Genomic DNA, 17,630 nt, shown 5'->3' with positions numbered 1-17,630 from the left:
CATTCTCAAAAGAGAGAAAAAACAAAGGGAGGCTTCTGCAAGTTATTTTGTGCAAGTGTCTTTGTGTTGCGGGTTGCACCCAAAATTTCTCTTTCTCCGGAATGCCGCTCCATTAATGTCTAAAGAAAATCTCAATTACTTTATCTTCCAGTCATCAGCAGTTGGCTTAACTTGAGGGTTGTATTCCTAGATATGTGAAGGCCTGGAAGAAAAATGGAAAAATTGAGGACCTCCTCCCCATTATTCTGTCCCCACCCCCCACCAGACCTTCCCATCTCTCTAGGTGCTTCTTCTTTTTAATGAGTTTGTGTTCAAATTTGGGTGCCAGCCCTGCAGAAGGCTTATTAACTGTTAATAATATGTAGTCAGCTAGAAAGCTTGGATTTATTTTGCTTGCTCTGGCTTGCCCTATTTCCTTTCAGCACTTTAAGAGCTGGCTGCACTTTAATAGCCAGTAGGTGGGGCTTCTCCTTCCCAGGGGGTGCAGTGATGGGAGCAGCCATGTTGGCTGAGCGCCTTTCTGCTGTGGAGAAGTTCAAAGATGCAGAAGTACCATGACTTCCTGAAGGGCTGTTGGATAGAGGGCAAAGCTCACCCCTGGGTTTGCCAAGGATTGACTCTGTAACCTTCTGTATGCAAAGCACCTCCTCCATCACCGAGCAACAGCCCAGATGTGGAGGATTGACTTGTCAGGATGAGTGGGACTTGTAGCATCCCCACATTTTGGAGGCACTGGCTGCCCTCTGCACTGGGCACTAAAAGTCCATGGTTATCACTACCGGTACTCCAGTATGAAGAATGTCCAAGGAGCATAACTGCTTGGATTCCTAAAATACAGCGCTTCCCTCTAGCCCCGTTTTCACACAGGCTGCAGTTGCATTTCCCATTCTTGGGCAAGCACAAGCTGCTACTGATTCTGCTTCATGGTCCACACTTGCAAGACATCTTTATTTTAGCTTTTATTGACATAGCCAAAGGGGATTCAATACCAAAGCCTTGTGACATATTTTGTTTTCCAGTGCAGCTTTGTGGTAGGAATGTAAATCTCAGAATGCAGTGTCTCAAAATAGTCTGCAGGAAGCTAAATGGAAACTAAAGTTCACCATTAAAAGGGATTTTTTTGGTTGTGTTGGACAGAAACTGTGGGGATCCAATGGATTGGATGCCTTGCGAGGGACATAAAAAGGTATCTTTACCTGAGACAGTGAGGAGTAGCAGTCAGTGCAGGAGTTGCTGGAAGGAGGAGTACAAGGTGCCATCCAACCATCTGAGGGACTCCATTCCAGATTTGTGTAGGGTTTGCCCCTTAGCCTTTTCTTCTCCTGAAGGTGTTCCACAAGGCAGCAGAGATTTAGGACCAGAGTTTTTCTTCTTCTAAATGGGCCACCTTCCCAGGTTGAGGAGCCCCATCTACTCAAGAGGAGGCCCATTGAATACTTGGACCTAGGTTAGCCATGTCTGCAAATTTCAGTGGGTCTGAGTATGATCAGCATGGGATGCAACCCAGGGCCTTTACAAGACATCTACAGCCCTTCGGGGTTTATCTCATGTGATGATCTTCGTCGAGGGTTCTTGGTGTGGAGGATGAGGCTGCCAAAGCCAACCAGCCATGATAGCTATATGTTGCCACCAAGATCAAGGGTGGCCTTCCTGCGAATGAAGGTTTGCATGGGAGCATCAGTGGCAGAATGCTGTTCTGTTCATGCCCTATTTGTCGGTTCACCATTGAGGCATCTGGTTGGCACTGTGAGGAATGGGATGCTGTGCATTTCTTTACAAAATTAATTTTATAATACCAGGAAGTCCTGGGCTGGGTGGACTCGTGGTCTGAGTGTAAGGCCATTTCAGATGTTCATATGATGCTCAGCTTGGAGAAATATTTTTTGGTGCTGATTCAAGCGGCTGGAGAGTGTGTGCAAATGGGAACTGTCAGGATTTTGTTTCCATTGCCAAAGAATGGCTGTCCAAGACGAGTGGAAAACCCTTCCCACCCCCTTGCGTGCAGAAAGCTGGTTTGCAAGAGTGTGCACCAATGGGATTCCTTACCAGGCCAGTATTAACAGGTGTCTCATGATGTTATTTCCCAGGCACACTTCTGTGTTCTTCACCCAGGGGCGTTTTGTACGCCTTGAAGGAGTGTTTGAAATTATTAGCCCCTTGCGACCAAATGAAGATGTCTAGGCACCAGGATGTTGTCTGATATCTCCACCATCTAGAGGTGCATGCCTGGGGATCCTTGGATCTGGACAGTTTTCACACACTAATACCACATCCTGTATATAACCACATGTCAGTTATATTTTATATGCACAATCAGAATGAATTTCAGGAACCAAAATGCTTTTTCTGTGCATCCGGAACAGGAGCGCTGAACAACGTTACAGTCAATTGTTGTAGCTTGTACTTCACTTACTCCGCCCCAGTGCCCTGCTTGCAGTTGTGAAGAATATTCTTACGTTATGAATGGTCCATGCCTAGGGCTTTTTCAGCTGGAACTCATGAACTCAGTTCTGGCACCTCTCAGGTAGGCACCATTGCTATTCTAAGAGGATGAGGGACGCATTCAGGGTGAGTTCTGGCACCACTTTTTCTAGAAAAATAGCACTGCATGCCACCATTAACAAAAAGAGGTAGGAATCAGCCAATATATATGTGGATCAAGTGACTTTTCTTCCTTAAGTTCTCAAAGTTCTTAACCTAGCTCAAGATTGTCATCTGAACAAGCCAGGTGACAGTCAGTCATTTGAAAAACAAGACTTGGCTGTCTGGCCCCAAAATGGCAACTAGGCAATCTGTTTTGGCGACTGTAACCTTGGTTTAAGGAGCCATTTGGCACCTAGCTTATATATCTGAGTTTCTAACACTGATGAGTGGCAGAAAGGTACAGCTATGCTTTATGCTCTTCCAGTGTCTGTTGGTCTGCATTCTCTTATTCCATAATCGTATTGAAATCGGGCATGAAGTTGAGAATCACTTTCGTCCTAAAAGCTTAAAAAACCTTCCGCCTATGACTGTGAAGGCTTGCAGTCATATGGGTTACGTGTGATGAAGTCAGAGCAGCTGAGCAGGGCTGCTAAGTGTCGCAGTTCCCTTCAAAGCAGAAAGTATGTTTTGCAAGTGAATGGACTTGCCAGAAATGTTGTAATTTGTCAAATGCAGTCCCTGCAACACCCTGCACAGAGAGCTGGGTGTTCATTCATTTTAACAACTTACATGATATCTTGCTGATGCAAAAGCCAGGACTGTAGCTCAGTGATAGAGCACCCTTGGCAATATATTTTCAAACTGTTGTCCTAGGACCATAGTGGGGTCTGCAAGCTCCATTTGGGTGTTCTTAAGCAGTTTTAATGTGCAGTTCTTTAAAAAATGGCTTGTGTTTATATCTGTCAAGCTGTCTTGGTTGGGGGGGGGTCCTTTTGAAGGGCAAAACAATTCTGTGCAGTAGTAACAGCAAATTTGCTCTTCCAAAGTGGATCCTATCTATCGGGGTAACATCACATGTGTGGGGCTGGTGGGTGAGAAATGGCCTCATGACTACAGATTCCCCGCTCCTGCCCCATACACCTCTAATGGCACAGTTTGCACGCAAGAAGGAGGTATCTGTGGGCTTTCAGGCACTCCATGATTTGCAGATAGACAGCATTCCTTGCTTCCCCTGCCCCTCAAAAGAGAACCCAGTGAGGACTGAGCATATTCAGTGCACTAAATATTGAAATTGGGGGCGGGGGCGGGGTGGAGAACAGAAAATCCAGGAATGGAGTATGGGCATGGCTGGCTAGAACCCTGAACTAGAGCCCTCCGCACCTCAGCGTCTTGCTCCAGGTTCCACTTGCAATTCATAACAAAACAAAATGCTGGACTCAGTAGACTTTCTGCCTGATCCAGGCAGTTGTGTATGCATGAGAAGTGTTTGTGTATATAGCAGGAACAGCAGGCTCTGATATCTGCCTACATTTTCAGATCTGTCTTGCAGACAGGGATGTCTTTTGTAATAGTGTAAACAAGCTGAAGGATTCGTTTTACATAAACCTCCTTGTGACTAAACTGGGTGTGGTGCTCAAATATTTCAAAAATGTCCCTGCTCCATTTCCCCCTTTGCATTTATCCCTTGGACCAGCTATCCCTGGAAAGTGATCTGGCTTTGTGTTACGGGCTTAGATAGCAAGTTTTTGTTGTGAGTGTAAAAGGAAGCAAAGCCCAATACTCACAAATCCTCAAAATAAATGAATTCTCGGACTGGACCTTCCCCCCCCCCCCCCAAAAAAAACCCCGGCCCTAAGACACCTTACATAATTCTGTTGTTGCCTTTATATCTGTCAGGCCATGATAAACCTGGTAATTGTGGCTTCACTTTCTATTTTATCTAAAAGGGCATGTTTGGAGCACTTCAGGGTATGCAAACGTGCTTATTAAAGTTGGGTGTTATTTTTTATGTCCTTGAGATGCACAACTTTCTTTCCTTGTCTCTCTCTTTCCTTTGACAATATGGCCTCAGGTGGGCCCCCAAAGGAGCTTGTCTAGAGTCAGGCAGTTGGACCTTGTAGCTCAGGATTGACGTTTCTGACAGGCACTGGCTCTCTGGGGGTTCCAACGCTGCTCCCTGGCTGCAGCCTTTTTTACAAGTGCCATAATAACGTTGGTTTCACGTACGTTAGGAAAAGCTTCTGGAAACAAAAATATCTTCAGTGGTTTCCAGGAAGTATAAAGAGTGTGTCCCACTCTTTATATCTCAACAGGGATTCTGTTCCAGAGGGCAGGGGAAGACATGGAAAGCCTAGAGCAGAAGTCTGACCTTTCAGGAGCATCTCAGCACCTGAAACTAACATTATAGATGCTATCTATTTTCTGCAATATTATTATCAAGCAATTATTAATAATATAAGTGTGTCTCCTAAAACTACTTTGCCTGCTTTGGGAGACATTAATGACAAGCATGTTTGCCTCATACAATAGACAATAGAGGTAAGTGCCACACTTTTTAACAGCAACCAAAAAAGAGGTGTCAGTGCTGTGTCCCTTAAAGTACCCCCTGAAAAAAGTACTGCTTGAAATTGACTTGGAGAAGCACATAGGCGTTGGTATGGTTTTTGTCTGCTTTCCAGATTGCTGGCCCAAGCCCCTTTGGGAGGCAGGTTGGGAGATATATGGAATAAATGAATAAATACATAAATACATGCAAATGTGATATAAATGCAAATGTGATATATAAATACACAGTTCCTTTAATTGCCTCTAGGAAGGCTGTGCCAAGGCTGGTTATGTGTTCATCATGTGACTGGCCAATCTCAAGTTTTTTGGCAGCTGGCAAATTGGTGTTTATCTGCTGTAATTCTTCTCTTGCATTTTTCTTTGCAGCAAATGAGACAATCTTCTGGGATTAGAATTGCATCCTTTTTTCATCCCTGAAAATAGGTGGTTGTGTTGAAGTGGGATTTGCTGTACTTGTGTTAGTAAGGGAGCCTGGATTTGCACCTCGCTGTTGACAGTGGCAAAGTGGTGGGAACCCCCTCTTCTCTCTCGCTGAGGCAGAGCTGTGAGACTGCAGCGGGAGAGATGGTGTCCTGCCGCTCAGAGTGGTTTTGTGCTCCAGGTTGGAATGCCGTTCTTCAAAGGAGAGACGCAAGCAAGCAGCTCTGTGGGGCTTGAGTAGACTTGCTGGGCCTCCGCTTTGATTTCACGGCAACTTAAACAGCCCAGGCCTGAACCAGTAGAAACAATCCAGGTGACTATTAAGCATTGCCTTAAGCAATTAAAACAGCAAGGTGGAGATTTCTTGGCGGGCTAGTGAGTTCCTAGCTTTGCCACTAAAGAGCTGGAGCACCAGAGACCATGGCATAGCCTGACTGTATACCTTTGGCTGTACCTTGGTGGAACATCATTAGCACATGCACACAAAACTTGTAAGCTTTGAGAGCAGGTACATTTTCAGACATGTTTAATGAGCAGGGAAGCGAGACCTAATGAGCATTTGCACAGAATGACAGTGATCTGCATTGCTCAGGCTGACATTAGGCTGTTGGGACAAGTCCAGTCGGCACGGGCAGCGTTGGTTCTTCCTTCCAGCCAAGTAGCTTGAATTGCATCCAGAGTCTTGCTGTCCTGAGATGCTCAATGTCGTGATCATGCGCTCGGACACAGATTCCAAAAAGCACTAATGCGATAATTAGCATTTGAATCATAGGGTTGTTGGGTGAGGTGGGTGGACTTGAGAATGGCTTTCCCTCAAAGAATCCTGGGAACTGTAGTTTGTAGGCTGCTGCAAACTGTAGCTCCTTGATAAATGAACTGTTAAAGTGGTGTGGATGTGCTTTAAATGTATGGTGCGGATGTGTCCTCTTCTGTGTGATCACTGTTGGAGGATTTGAAGAGTTCTATCATGTTTCCACCCTCCACAATCTAAGGACTTATTTTTATACCTCTGACCATCTTTATTGTCTTCTTCCTGAACCCATTCCACTTTCTCTGTTTCAGAAATGGGGAACCTGTAGCTCTCCAGATAGTGCTGAACCACAACTCCCATCATCCCTGACTCTGACGGCTGGGGCTGGTGGAAGTTGAAGTTCAGAAACAACTCAAGGGCCTCAGGTTGGACACCCCGGACTATACTTTTTTAGAAAGTGTGGCACCAGAGGGATACATTGTGTGCCGGAGGAGGTGTAGCTAGTGTGGATTAAAGTGACACCATTGATTCTCATGGCTTGGAAATGTGGTTCTTTTTACTTTGAATCACATGTGCCTATTGCCTTTTGCAGCTGCATCACACTTTAGGCTTTGCTTGTGTGCTAGCTGTAATCTCACAATTATTTTCATATGTTTGAGCTCAGGCCTGGACAGAGAGGACACTCCAGAACAATAGGTTTGATTGCTGAGTCACTGTGGATGCCACAATACAATACCAGGATTTGTTTTTGCTCTCTGGGGCTAATTTACACTGCAGCTTTTTCTCCAAGCAGCTCAAGGTGGCCTACATGCTTCTCCCCCTCCTCATTTATTCCCTGTAGGTTAGGCAGAGAGTGAGCAAGGGCACCCAGTGAGCTTCACGGCTGAGTGGGGATTCGGACCCTGGTCTCCCAGGTCCCACTCTGACAGTAACTGGTGTATGATACATGCAGTCAGCACCCAGACTTGCTTTTTCTCTGTGTTCTGTGCTCAGTGCACTGCCACCTGCTGAGCAAAATAATGACAATACTGATAATGTAATTCTGGGGTGTGTGCAGAGTGTAGGTTGGGATGAGCTCCTCTGTAACAATCCCTGATTTTAGACAGGTGTTTCTCAACCAGGTAGGCATATATAAATACTTGGGTGGGGGTGTCAGGGTTTCCCCCCAATATGTGTACAATATAAGTGGGGGGGGGGGAAATACAAATTTCAATTCTCATAATATTCCAGTCTTTTCCAAAATTCATATATAGTAATTAGGCGGGCCGTGGGGTTTTTATCTTTTGCTTTCATTAAGGTGTGGCCTCAACGAATGCCAGGTATGATAAGCTTCCTGTTTGGAAGTCGTGCTGATTCTTCCTTGCCAAAGCCTGCTCTTCGTTTTAATGATTCCAGCTTTAGTGCCATGCTTTCGGCCACTTTACCTGGGACAGAAGCCAAGTTAAAGGATCTGAAACTTTCGAACTCCCCCAGATTCCTTTTTTAAAATGGTGCCAGATTTGCTATCTTACAAGAGGGAAGTTTGAGTGAAGATTGCACATTTTGTTGGAGGAGCAATAATTTCATATCTGTGCCAACTAGATCTGATGATGTTAATTTATAGTTTGTCACTTAGCCCTGGTACTTGATCTTGTGCTGCTTCTACCCCAAACCGTTTCCCAGCATGATTATCTTTACAGCACAAATTAAAATTGGCTTTTGCACGACGGGCCCAGAATAATGTGGCTCTGAAACCGCAGAAGGCGCTTGCTTTGTCCTACTCATTTCTACTCTTGTTTAAAGTGGGCGCTCATTACTGAGACATGCGAGACAAGTACATACAGTTCTCGTTTGCAGCTTCTGTTGTATTGAGAGTAACAGCAATAAAGTTCTCAGGGTCCGGGTTTTGTGGGGAGAGAGTGCTATCCTGTTTGGCTGAGTTATAGCGCCCCCTGCTGGCGCGCTGTTGGAGCCTGCGTGTAAGGTTCCTTGGCTTATATATTCATTTTTAAAACGGGTCTCCACAGATTAGGAGTTCATAGCTCCTCCAGGACTGCCTCTCCCCGCATGAACCAACCTGGACATTGTCTGAGTCCCGGCTTCATATGCCAACTCAATAAGGGGCTTGTTCCGTGATAGCTCCCTGTTTGTGGAATGCTCCCCCAGGAGAGCATGCCTGGCACAGTCACTGGCTGTTTTTAGGCACCAGGCAAAACCTTTCTTATTCACCCAGGCATGTTGTGTTTAACTGGGAAGGTAGCTAGAGATGGCAATCCCTGTTGCAATCCTCTTTCAAGTGGACTAGGTACAGTAGCGCTTTTCCTTTCAAATGCACTGTCAGTTGAGTAGTTTTATTCTGTTTTGTTTTGCTGCTGAGTGTAATGGCTTTGTTTTATCGGTGTGGCTGCCTTTGTGGCACTTGAGTGCAAAAATGCATAGATAGATTAGATTAGATTGGATTAGATAAAAAAGATCAGTGGCAGAACCTGGTGCCCTCAGCTTAATCCTGGGGGCCATCAAGGGCTGCTTTCCTGATGCTTCTTCACTTCTTTCTTTCTAGACCCGGATGCAGAGTTTGCAGCCCGACCCCAAAGCCCAGTACAGAAGTGTGTTTGAGGCCCTGAAGAAGATGATCCAGACGGAAGGCTTCTGGAGACCCTTGCGAGGGATCAACGTGACTGTGGTGGGAGCCGGCCCAGCACATGCCCTGTACTTTGCCTGCTATGAGAAAATGAAACGGAGTTTCAGTGACATTATTCACCACGGAGGGAACAGCCACCTGGCCAACGGTATATTGACATAACCAGCCCAGGGTGCCATCCTGGTCCCTTGCCTCTCAAATGGTGTACTTTTTTCTTGCGCTCTGGCATCTTCCGCCTGCATTTCTGCTTCTGGAAAAAAGACGCTGGGAAGACTCCGCCGGTGGCCGCCTAAGCGCTCTCTTGCTGCGTTCAACTCCTTGTCTGTTTTCCACAGGCATCAGCAGTGTTAGAGTCTCGTGTATGAAGAATACAGAAGTTACGTAGTGCTCCAGAGCCCCTAAAAGTTAGATGTTGGAGAAGCATTTGACCCTGAGCAACTCTGGTTGGGGCATAGGAAGCAGATACTTGAAGCAACTTGTTGGTCAAGCTTGGGCAGCCCTCTAGGGAAGCAGGTTCTTAGGGCTTTTTTTGGGGGGGGGGGACAAATTGCTTCTGCTTCTAAATCAGTATCTAATCTTATTAAATCTATCCATTGCATTTATATATTGCCTTTCTGCCAGGGCACCGAAGACGCAGTGGTTGCTGGTGCCTTTGGGACACTGTAGGGCAGGAGGCAGGGAGATCAACAGTAAGTGCAGCCAGAGCCGCTCTAGTTTTGCGCAACACTGAGACCAGGGAGGAGGAGGAGGAGGAGGAGGAGGAGGAGGAAGCTGACAGGCATGGCCACCCCTTAGACTGGTTTCAAGTAGAAAGGCAGGCTAGTTGGGGGCTGGCTGACGGCAGACAGGTTGGTGGGGCAGGGCCCTGTTCACCCTAAGACAGTGGTTTTCAACCTGTGTGCCGTGGCACCCTGGGGTGCCTTGAGCAACACTGGCCTCTGTCCCTCTTTCCTACCCTCCCTCCTCTGATGCCCTCTTGCGTCTCTGCCTCCCAAAGGCTTGCACAGCTGTTTGTGGCTGTAGCCCTGGCTACAAGCTTCCCAGGCGAATGGTGCTTCTGGGGCTGGCCAGGGGGTGCTGGTTGCCAGGAGCTGAGGCAGCCTTGGAGTAAGCAAGCAAGCAGGTGAGGGAGCCCAGCCAGCCAGTCCTCCAGCCCTTGCTGTTGGGAATGGACAGACAAGTCCCAGGCCCCTGTGGGGCAGGGGAGGGGCAGCTCAGAGAGGGAACACTTCACAAGGGCGGGTGTTTGAAAAAGGGTGAGAGGCTGCCTGCTCTGCAGGCAAGGGGGGACATAACTGGACTCCTGAGCCCCACAGGGGAGCCGCAGAAAGAATGTAGTTGGTCAAGGGAGCCATGGACTCAAAAAGGTTGAAAACCTCTGCCCTAAGGAATCAGCCTCTGTTGCCATGGTGGCTTAGAATTATAAAACACTAAAACAAGTGATCTATAGCATAAAGTTGGCTGGAGGAGCAATCCAAGCGGAGAAGGTCCCGATTCTCTTTGTCTGCCTGCCTGCCTCCCTCTCTTGGCTGTCATCTTCAGAAGCTTACGTTCTGCTCTAGCCAGCCAAATGCCTTTGTTCTTGCTTTGTCCCCCAGTATTTGGAGGTATCTGACCTTTCTTTTGTGAGGTTTTATTTGGGGCCTGTGCTGATATTCCCACTCTTGAGGGAACTATAGTAATAACCCATGGAATAAATTCTTCGCTCTCTGAATTTGCACCTGCCTGGCTTTGTAACCACAGATTAATGGATTAATGTAGAAAAACATCCAATTTAAATGCAGTCAGTATTTCAGGCTTGGTGGTCTAAAATACAAGTCAATGTGTATAGTATTATGCAGGGTGTTTTTAAAATATATATATATATAAAGTGTGCCTCTGAAATATTATTTAATATGCAGAAATCAGTTTTAAAGAATCCAGTGCATATAGCAGATGCAGACAGTGGGTCGCTTTCAACTAACTTAGAGTAGGCCCATTAAAATGAATGGACCCAAGTCAGCTTTGTGTATTAATTTCAGTAGGTCTACTCTGAACAGGACCCTCTTTGGATGCAACCCAATGGCCATTTCATGGGACATGTCAGCTATTGCTGGCTGTGTGGCCAGTCACACCTAATGAACTGTGTCTTCTTGGTGCTGGGGAATCTCTCTCATACCCCAACATTATGATTATATATTTATTTGTCCCCTGCCTTTCCCCTCACATTAAAGGATTGTTTGAAGGGAGCAGCACTTAGCATATTTCCCTTGCTCAGAATGACAACATGATGCCATAGCCACAGAAGAATAATGGAGGGATAAAAAAACTTTAAAAAAACAACAGTGTTCTGAAACAAATAGGATTTATTTATTTTCAGTTGATCCAATTGGGACACTTTAGAAAAGTGTTTTAAATAGCATGTCATGGCTGTACATAATCTTAATAATGTTATGTTTTACGTATCCAGTATCATATTTGAAATATGTTAAGACTTAATTCAGAAATGCAAATTGGGAGTGCAAATAAGAATGCGTCTTTTGTTGAGTATCTTTTGAGGTTTATCTTCTTGTGTTTTGGTTTGAGATTGCGGTTGCTCCCTCCCCCCCCCGACTTTTTCATAACAACTTCGTCATAGGTAGGTGTACCTGGAAGTCAGTATGGGCAGGTAGACAGTTTAAAACACAGACTTGCTTTGCACAACTGCACAGATGAATTTCATAAGAACGAACTGCCAAAGAAGAACCATTCTTCCCCCAGATGGTCTCTTATAAGTTGCTGCGCTGTAGTTTTGCAAATGGTGAATGCTTTCATATGTCTACTGTGGCTTTTTAATATAAAAGTGTTGTGGGGGCTGTTTTTCTTTTTCTTTTTAAAAGGAGCAATGTGATTCCTGATGATGTTGCATAAATAAGGGTGATTATGTATTGTGCATTCAAGAGCTCATTTGGGTGCAAAAGGAAAGGCAAATTGTTGAGGATTGATTTGTGAAAGGGGACTTGTCTTTTTTGTATGTTTGTGCAGGAATGGCTGGGAGCTTAGCTACCCTACTCCATGATGGTGTTATGAATCCAGCTGAAGGTAATGCCCTCGCCTATCAATGGTTCCGTGGTGTTGAGAGGAGGAAAGGAGAATTAAAATTGCCAGGAACTCATAAGACCTACATAGTGCTTTGAATTGTTTTTTCATTTTAAACTGTTTTATTGTTGATTCCCCCCCCCCATGAGTTTTTATGGGAAACTATTCACAAATGGAGTCAAATAAGTAAATGAAATGTTGCAGATTGGGAGACACAGGCAGTTCAGCATTGTCAGTAAAAAGGTAAGGGTAAAGGGACCCCTGACCATTAGGTCCAGTCGTGACCGACTCTGGGGTTGTGGTGCTCATCTTGCTTTATTGGCCGAGGGAGCCGGTGTACAGCTTCCGGGTCATGTGGCCATCATGACTAAGCGGCTTCTGGCGAACCAGAGCAGCGCATGGAAATGCCGTTTACCTTCCTGCTGGAGCAGTACCTATTTATCTACTTGCACTTTGATGTGCTTTCGAACTGCTAGGTTGGCAGGAGCAGGGACTGAGCAATGGGAGCTCACCCCTTCGTGGGGATTCGAACCACCAACCTTTTGATCGGCAAGTCCTAGGCTCTGTGGTTTAACCCACAGCGCCACCCGCGTCCCTAGCATTGTCAGTACTGACTGGCAAATGACTCCCAAATTTCTGCGAGGGTCACCTGGGAATTGAAACGGTACATTTAGAGCAATTACATTAGTTTTGTTTCAGAAAGGGCAACTCCAGCTCCCATCACGCCATGCTTTTAAGTTCCATGATGCCACTTTAAACAGCCACGGCTTCCATCCAAGAATTCTGGGAGCTGTAGTTTGTTAAGCCCCTCTTACCCTCACAGAGCTACAGTTCTCAGAGTTCCCTGTGAAGAGGCATTGATTGGCAAACCATGCTGGAAATAATAGCTCTGTGAGGGGAATAGGGGTCTCCTAAAAGCTCTCAGCGTCCAGCATTTGTTGGGGGAAGGCATGGCTGTTTAAGGTGGCACCATAGTGCTGTAAAGGTAAGGTCTGAATGTGGCCTCTGTCTGATACAGACACTTTTGTGACTGACAAATGTCCCCGCTTGGCAGCCTTGAGAATCCAAATGAAATCTACTTTAAACTTGACAGTGGATTGGGTGATTGATATTTAATCTGCCAGATACTTTAGTGTATTTGGCTTTGCAAGTTTAAAATTTTAAACTTTTCAGATCTTGTAATTCTGAAATTAAACTTTTGGGACTTTGTCTTCCTCAAATATATTATCTGGGAAATTACAATGGCCATTATTTACTATTCTGTTATTGGTTGGTACGCACCGCCGAAATCTGTGAATTGCATCTAATTTGGCTTTTCTTATTTCTTTTGTTTCCCTGCTCGGGGCGCACCCAACACCTCGCTGTGCCTTCCTGCCCACTGAGCCAGTGGTGAAGCAGCGCATGCAGATGTACAACTCTCCGTACAAGACGGTCCTGGAGTGCATCCGGACGGTGCATCGGACGGAAGGGATGGGTGCCTTCTACCGGAGCTACAGCACCCAGCTCACCATGAACATCCCCTTCCAAGCCATTCACTTCATGACCTATGAGTTCATGCAGGAGCAGATCAACCCCTGCCGACAGTACAATCCAAGTACGCACATCATATCGGGGGCTGTGGCTGGGGCTGTGGCGGCTGCCGCCACGACTCCCCTGGACGTCTGCAAGACTCTCCTCAACACGCAAGAGAACATGGTGTTGAGTTCTGTGAACGTTAGCGGACATCTCTCTGGAATGGCCAATGCCTTTAGGACAGTGTACCAGCTGGGGGGCATCGCTGGGTATTTTAAAGGGGTCCAGGCAAGGGTGATATACCAGATGCCTTCAACTGCCATTTCCTGGTCTGTGTATGAATTCTTCAAATATGCACTTACAAAGCGTGAACTGGAGAAAGGGACGCCGTGCTGACATGTCCTGGTGCTGCAGCTGCAACCCAGAACCTCTGAGACGGCAGAGTCCCTTTGTGGGGGTGCTGGAATTCTCCAGGGCTCTTTATGTGACTGTGTAAAGGTTTCTGGTAGATTCACCCCTGGGGACTGCTGTGTGTGTGTGTGTGTGTGTGTGTTTTCTTAGATGCCAGAGAAATTGATTCTGTACCTTCCCCCCTGCTTTTGTTAAACCATATTGTGCAAGGATTGTTTGGCTTGAACAAGTATTTATAGTTTTATTTGGAGTTTATAACTGTGACCAGTTTGTACAGGGTTCTACAAGGCTTGAAATGCTTTTGAGGGCTGCCCCTGAGGGGCAAGGGGCAAAGAGAGTTCTTGTGGATTGGACTTTCCCCTCTTTGAAAATGTAAAAGATTGAGCCTTTTAGCTGAACAAAGTTCTATATAGAGAAATTATGCGATATAAATTGATGGATAATGTTTATCCTTTTATTTTTCTATATCACTGAGTTGGGTGGCTTTTAAGAGTTTTAACAGTTGAACAAGAGTTCTTTTTGTGTGTGTGTCAGAAGAGGCTTCTGCACTATTTTGAAAAATTGTGAATAGCATTATCCCCACCCCTCCTAAACCAGAATGGCTTTAATCATCACTTGTTGTACAGTGTCATAGTGGTAAAGAATTATCAATCCTTAAACAGCTCCTTAAATTCTTCTGAAACTGGATACTCAAAGAGGCGTAGGACTTTGAAATCTTAAGAAACTGCCTTATGTGAGTCATTTCCCTTTTAATGTATTGGGATCGGTAGGCACTTCTGGAAACTTCAACCAGTTTTGACTAATACCGAGTAGAAGACCAAGAGTACGTAGTTTTGCATAAAACTGTGTTTTAGCAAACCCTTAAATGCCTCTGATGGTACTTTAAAACCAAATTGCATCTCAGTTTCTGAACAGGTGTTGTGTGACTTTCCCCCACTAAGACCCCTGTGCCTGTCCAAGACCTTTTGCAGCTCTGTGTGTGTGTGTGTGTTTTTTTGCAAATTTCACTCCTGCAAGTGTGCTGAGGGGTGGGGAATCAGTTTACATTTCCTTAGGAAAACTTGCCTTGAATCACTTCTTAGTTTTTGTTGTTGTTTTTTAAAAAGGAAAAGGCAAAAAAGACTGACAAGAAAAGGCAGCTCTTTGTTGCGGTACAGTTATAATGCCTCTGAACCAAAAAGCCTTTGCCAGAGGCAGAGACAAACTTCACTCTCCCCCCCCCCCAAAAAAAAGAGAGAGCAGTGATGTTGCTCTTGGCCTTCTGGCCTGTACAAATGAAGGTATGTAGAGTTAGTTCTAGCACTTGTGATAGCTTTGTGTCTGCTTTTTTATGAACATGTACAACTTTTGTGCTGTCCCAGAAACGTTTTGTCCATACAAAGAGTACAGTTTACAGTGGTACCTCTAGTTACGAACTTACTTCATTCCGGAGGCCCGTTCTTGACCTGAAACTGTTCTTAACTAGAGGCGTGCTTTTGCTAATGGGGCCTCTTGCTGCCGCTGTGCTGCTGGCACACGATTTCCGTTCTCATCCTGGGGTAAAGTTCTGAATACGAGGTAACTCGAGCGGAGTTTATAACATGAAGCATTTGTAACCTGAGGCGTTTGTAACTCGAGGTACCACTGTATTTTTATTTTATATATATATATATATATATATATATATATATATATATATATATAGTTAGCAAATCAGGATTGCAACTGGATGGTCCCGTTTGTTGTGTGCTACACATCCCTGTATGTGGGAAATGTACAATTCTAAAGCAAGATACCGTATTTGCCCGAATATAAGCCACACTCCCCCCCCAATTCCAACCATGAAAAGTTAAAGTGTGGCTTAAATTCGCAATCTTACAGAAGTTGGCTTTTACGACATCACTGCTGAAACAGCTGTGCTAGGTCCGTGGCCCTGCCTTGCCTTCCAGGGCCGGAATGGAGAGAGCGCCCCCCCCCAGATGCCAGCACGAGGGCTGTTGGGGGTGTGGGACAATGGTACCCATCCCGACTGTGGCTCCCACGCCTCCCCCAAGGCGTCGGGGGGATGGGGGGGAGGCCGCCGGCAAAGCAGCACAGCTCCCCCCCCCAGGAAGCACCCCCGGAGCGTGGGGGAATAGTACCCGTAGGATTTTCTTCTACATTTGCCATTTACAGGTGTGAGTGCCTGCAGAATTTTAAGGGAGTGGCTTATATTCGGGTATTGTCTTTTCTTCTTTTCCCCCTTTGAATTTTATAGGTGTGGCTTATTTGCAGGTGCGGCTTATATTTGGGTCAATACGGTACTTAAAAAAGAAGAAGAAATCCTGTTGGGATTTAACTGAACAATATATAAGAAATAATTGTAACGGGCTGCCTCTTCCAAAGTGCCTGGGTCTATACACTTTATAAATAATAGTTATTTATAAATAGCAGCTATTTCATAGTAATCTCAATGCACTTGGTGGACTGGCTGCAGATCAGCCTGATGGGAATGGTAGTTCCATACACCTGGTGGGCGCCATGAGGATGAAGGCTGCTCCAAGTCTAGGGGTTGTAGATGGTTGCTTTTGTGCTTGAAAGTGCCAAAGCTCAACCTGATCACTTTAATTATAAATACTAATGCACAACTGCTTCAGATTATTCCAGTCTGCTTCCTCAGCAGCGAGAAGTGAAACAAAAATACCTCAGAGGTTCCTTTTCTTTCTTTGGTGGGTTATGGTGGGCTTAGAGCTGCTGCTGCTCATTTGCATATTGGCTACTACCTTTTGCCGCCATCCCAAATCTTTCTAATCAGTGCTTTTTTGCGGGGGGGGGGGGGGGAGAGTGCAGAAAAGACCCAAAAGGTGCCGGGTGCCGGTACTCATATCTTTAAAAAGAACCATGAGTTTCAGTACAAAATGGCTACCATGGGCAGGGAAAAAACGGTGATGGTACTCCATACTGGTCAGTACTGTCACAAAAAGCACTGTTTATAATATATTTGTGGCAGAACTACAGGGTGTGCGTGATATGGGGCTGGTTCTTGAAAGAGCACCCCATGTAAATTTTCCCTCCATCTCCCCACCTCATCCTGACATGGTCAGTATGGTCACCTTTACCATGTTGTGATTGTATGTCCACACAGCACAGGCGCCTGATCTCACCACTTGGGGGAAGTGTTCCTACTGGGATGGGCAGCCGGGGAGTAACTGACACAAGTGTTGTCTTCAGGGTTGGGTGTAACACGGAGGTTTGCCCTAGAACTTGCCGGGATCACTGGCTAAAGCACACCTGGAATTGCCCTTTACTTGACAGGGATGATCATCTGCATTCTGAAGGTGTCCTAAGGTCTTCCTGTGGAGGGATAACCAGCCCCAAAGCCTCCTGCCATTTGATGGTTATATCAGACAAATTTTGATCTCCCCTCACCCTGCTGTGGCATTTATTTTGATTTAGGTGGGTTTCTCTCTTCCATGTGTGTGTGTGTGTGTGTGTGTTTGTATTCCCTGGCAAAAAGAGGATTCTGTTCCTGGTGGTCAAATATTGATTGTGCACAGCTGAATTTGTAAAACACCTCTTGAATCACTACTTAAACATTTTCAAAATCGTGTGTCTCTTGCTTCTCAGCTTTCTTAGCATATATGTTTGGAGCAGAAGGAGGTTTTGGGTGGTATTCCACTGTATCCTACACAGAGTAGACCCATTGAAATTAATGAACCTAAGCTAAACATGTCCATTAACTACAATGCTTCTACCCCGAGTAAATATTGAATTTGTTGTCAAGCTTGCACTAAGTTTTAAAACCATTCTGATAATACTTCTCACTGAATGATTTCCAGGAAGCTGAAGGATTTTTTTAAAGGTACCACTCAATACCTTCAGTCAAATGTTCTTCTGCAATGTACTTGCATG

At 45.5% G+C, this 17,630-nt stretch overlaps 1 protein-coding gene across 5 annotated transcripts in view; it reads left to right on the top strand.

The window, feature by feature from the left end:
- The window catches only part of SLC25A37 (solute carrier family 25 member 37), a 34,536-nt gene extending 19,683 nt beyond the window's left edge, over positions 1-14,853 (top strand). For 4 of the 5 annotated variants that reach the window (XM_083589001.1, XM_083588999.1, XM_083589002.1 and 1 more), the window contains 3 exons: positions 8,700-8,928; positions 11,784-11,840; positions 13,225-14,853. In XM_083589001.1, coding sequence (XP_083445127.1) covers positions 8,700-8,928; positions 11,784-11,840; positions 13,225-13,745 — 807 coding nt within the window. In that variant the 3' untranslated portion in view covers positions 13,746-14,853. The other variant, XM_083589003.1, reaches the window with a different exon arrangement.
- Positions 14,854-17,630: the final 2,777 nt, after the last annotated feature.

The sequence above is a fragment of the Podarcis filfolensis genome (genome assembly GCF_964270895.1).
Source record: "Podarcis filfolensis genome assembly, chromosome: 15".
Classification (NCBI taxonomy): Eukaryota; Metazoa; Chordata; class Lepidosauria; order Squamata; family Lacertidae; genus Podarcis; species Podarcis filfolensis.
This window is presented reverse-complemented; position numbering and strand designations above follow the sequence as displayed.